At 47.2% G+C, this 1681-nt stretch overlaps 2 protein-coding genes across 2 annotated transcripts; one reads left to right on the top strand and one right to left on the bottom strand.

The window, feature by feature from the left end:
- Positions 1–13: 13 nt before the first annotated feature.
- H257_19489 (hypothetical protein) lies at positions 14–448 on the top strand (the record flags this gene model as incomplete). Its single annotated transcript, XM_009848630.1, has 1 exon — positions 14–448. A coding segment is annotated over one exon (435 nt), but the record flags the coding sequence as incomplete, so codon positions are not given.
- A 97-nt stretch (positions 449–545) lies between these two features.
- H257_19488 (hypothetical protein) lies at positions 546–718 on the bottom strand (the record flags this gene model as incomplete). Its single annotated transcript, XM_009848629.1, has 1 exon — positions 546–718. A coding segment is annotated over one exon (173 nt), but the record flags the coding sequence as incomplete, so codon positions are not given.
- Between the last annotated feature and the right edge of the window lie 963 nt (positions 719–1681).

The raw sequence follows: 1681 nt of genomic DNA, 5'->3' as shown, positions 1-1681 counted from the left end.
CTCCAGCCCCAAGCCTTCGACTACCTCCAGCCCCAAGCGTACACCTTCCAGCATCCCCTCCACGACTAAGAAACCGACGCTGTCTCCATCACCTGGAACTCCTGGAGTGGACAAGAAAGTGAGCTGGAACTGGTTTGCATCATCTACCACGGATTGCGATGCAAGCTTGAGCAAGGACACGTTGAACCGTGGATTGTACATCGGGGGAGAGAATATCCCTGCCGACTGTGGCAAGACCGCATCTTTCACTTACGATGGCCGCACCGTCATAGCTACGTATGCTTGGCGGACCACTGGGGGCCAAGGCTACAACGAGTTGTCACCTCAAGCGTTTGCCCAATTGCTTGGGTCAAACGCCAATGCCGCCAACTTCAACTCAGCAAGTGACTTTCAAGCTGCTATTAATGACCCCGGCCATGTTTTCTCCACGTGTTCTGGAACGTGCTAAGCTGCCACTGGTTTTGTTAATTTTAATAGTAAAGTTATATACTAGGACACCTTACTAGGACAGCTTCCTCCGCAGACATTAAGTCGTCATAGCGTTTTCATGCTCCGTTGACCGTTATGGCTTGGCCATAGATGCGTTGGAGATTGACCTCGCCATGGGGCGCTTCAAACGGCCGAACATGAATGACTTCCTTAAGAAGCTCGACTACGGTGCACCCCTGAAAGCGGAATGCTGTCTTTCTCTTCATCACATACTCGGACTCTTTGTCCTCTACCACATCGTTGTCGTCCATACTCCAATTTATCTTGCCTTTACTTTTTGCTGCATCATTTGGGCTCACACTGTCTGTCAATTCCGACTTCATTGTGCTCCTTCATCCACATTTTGAGAAATACTGTAAGGGGAGCACCCAATAAATGTACCGGTGCCTTGCAATCCATTAAGCAGGGTGTATTTGCGGGAATGCCATAAAAACCCGGATTACAGCAACTGATTACATACATGTATGTATATGTTTCCCGTCTACGTTTTCTAGCCAGGCGCGCAAATGTGACCATCTAGGACATACGTAGCTGACGTCCAAGTTCAATGAAACCCCAGGATGATGGCAAGTTGGCCATTATAGTGTCAAATGCAGCTATAGCCGTGGCCGAGGTGTAGGGAGGGTTGCAAGCAAAACGTCATTATGCCGTTTGGGTCATCCCTACACCTCGGCCACGGCTAGTGATAGTATTAACGTACAAAATGGCACAAACACCTAACGACTGACTATTCACGGATGAGTGCTACACGTACATATTAATTACTATTGGTGTGGTAAAATAGTGTCTTGGGTTACCCCATTCGACGTATAGAATTTTGCGAACGAAGAATTTTGCGAACTTTCTTCATTATTAGTACCGTAGGGTGATTTTGCCATAAATACCTGATTGGATTTGCCATCACTCCAACATATGCATTTCAAATAATTTGAGCCAATCGTTTTTACTCATGTGACATCAATCGAAAAGATAAGCTTACCACACCCACACCGCTGCATCACACACACCTTTACGGAACGTGTATCCCACGAGGGCATGTAACAGTTGCCCAACCTTTCTTGCCCTACCTTCGTCAAACTAGACAACACGCCATCTCATTGTTCATTTCACCAACACTTGCAAGCATGAAGTCAACCGCATTCTTAACTCTGGTGGCCTTGATCATGGCCATGATGGTCCAAGATGCTTCTGC

This window comes from Aphanomyces astaci, assembly GCF_000520075.1.
Source record: "Aphanomyces astaci strain APO3 unplaced genomic scaffold supercont1.685, whole genome shotgun sequence".
Lineage (NCBI taxonomy): Eukaryota > Oomycota > Saprolegniomycetes > Saprolegniales > Verrucalvaceae > Aphanomyces > Aphanomyces astaci.
The sequence above is the reverse complement of the archived record's forward strand: the minus strand, read 5'-3'. Positions and strand labels throughout refer to the sequence as shown.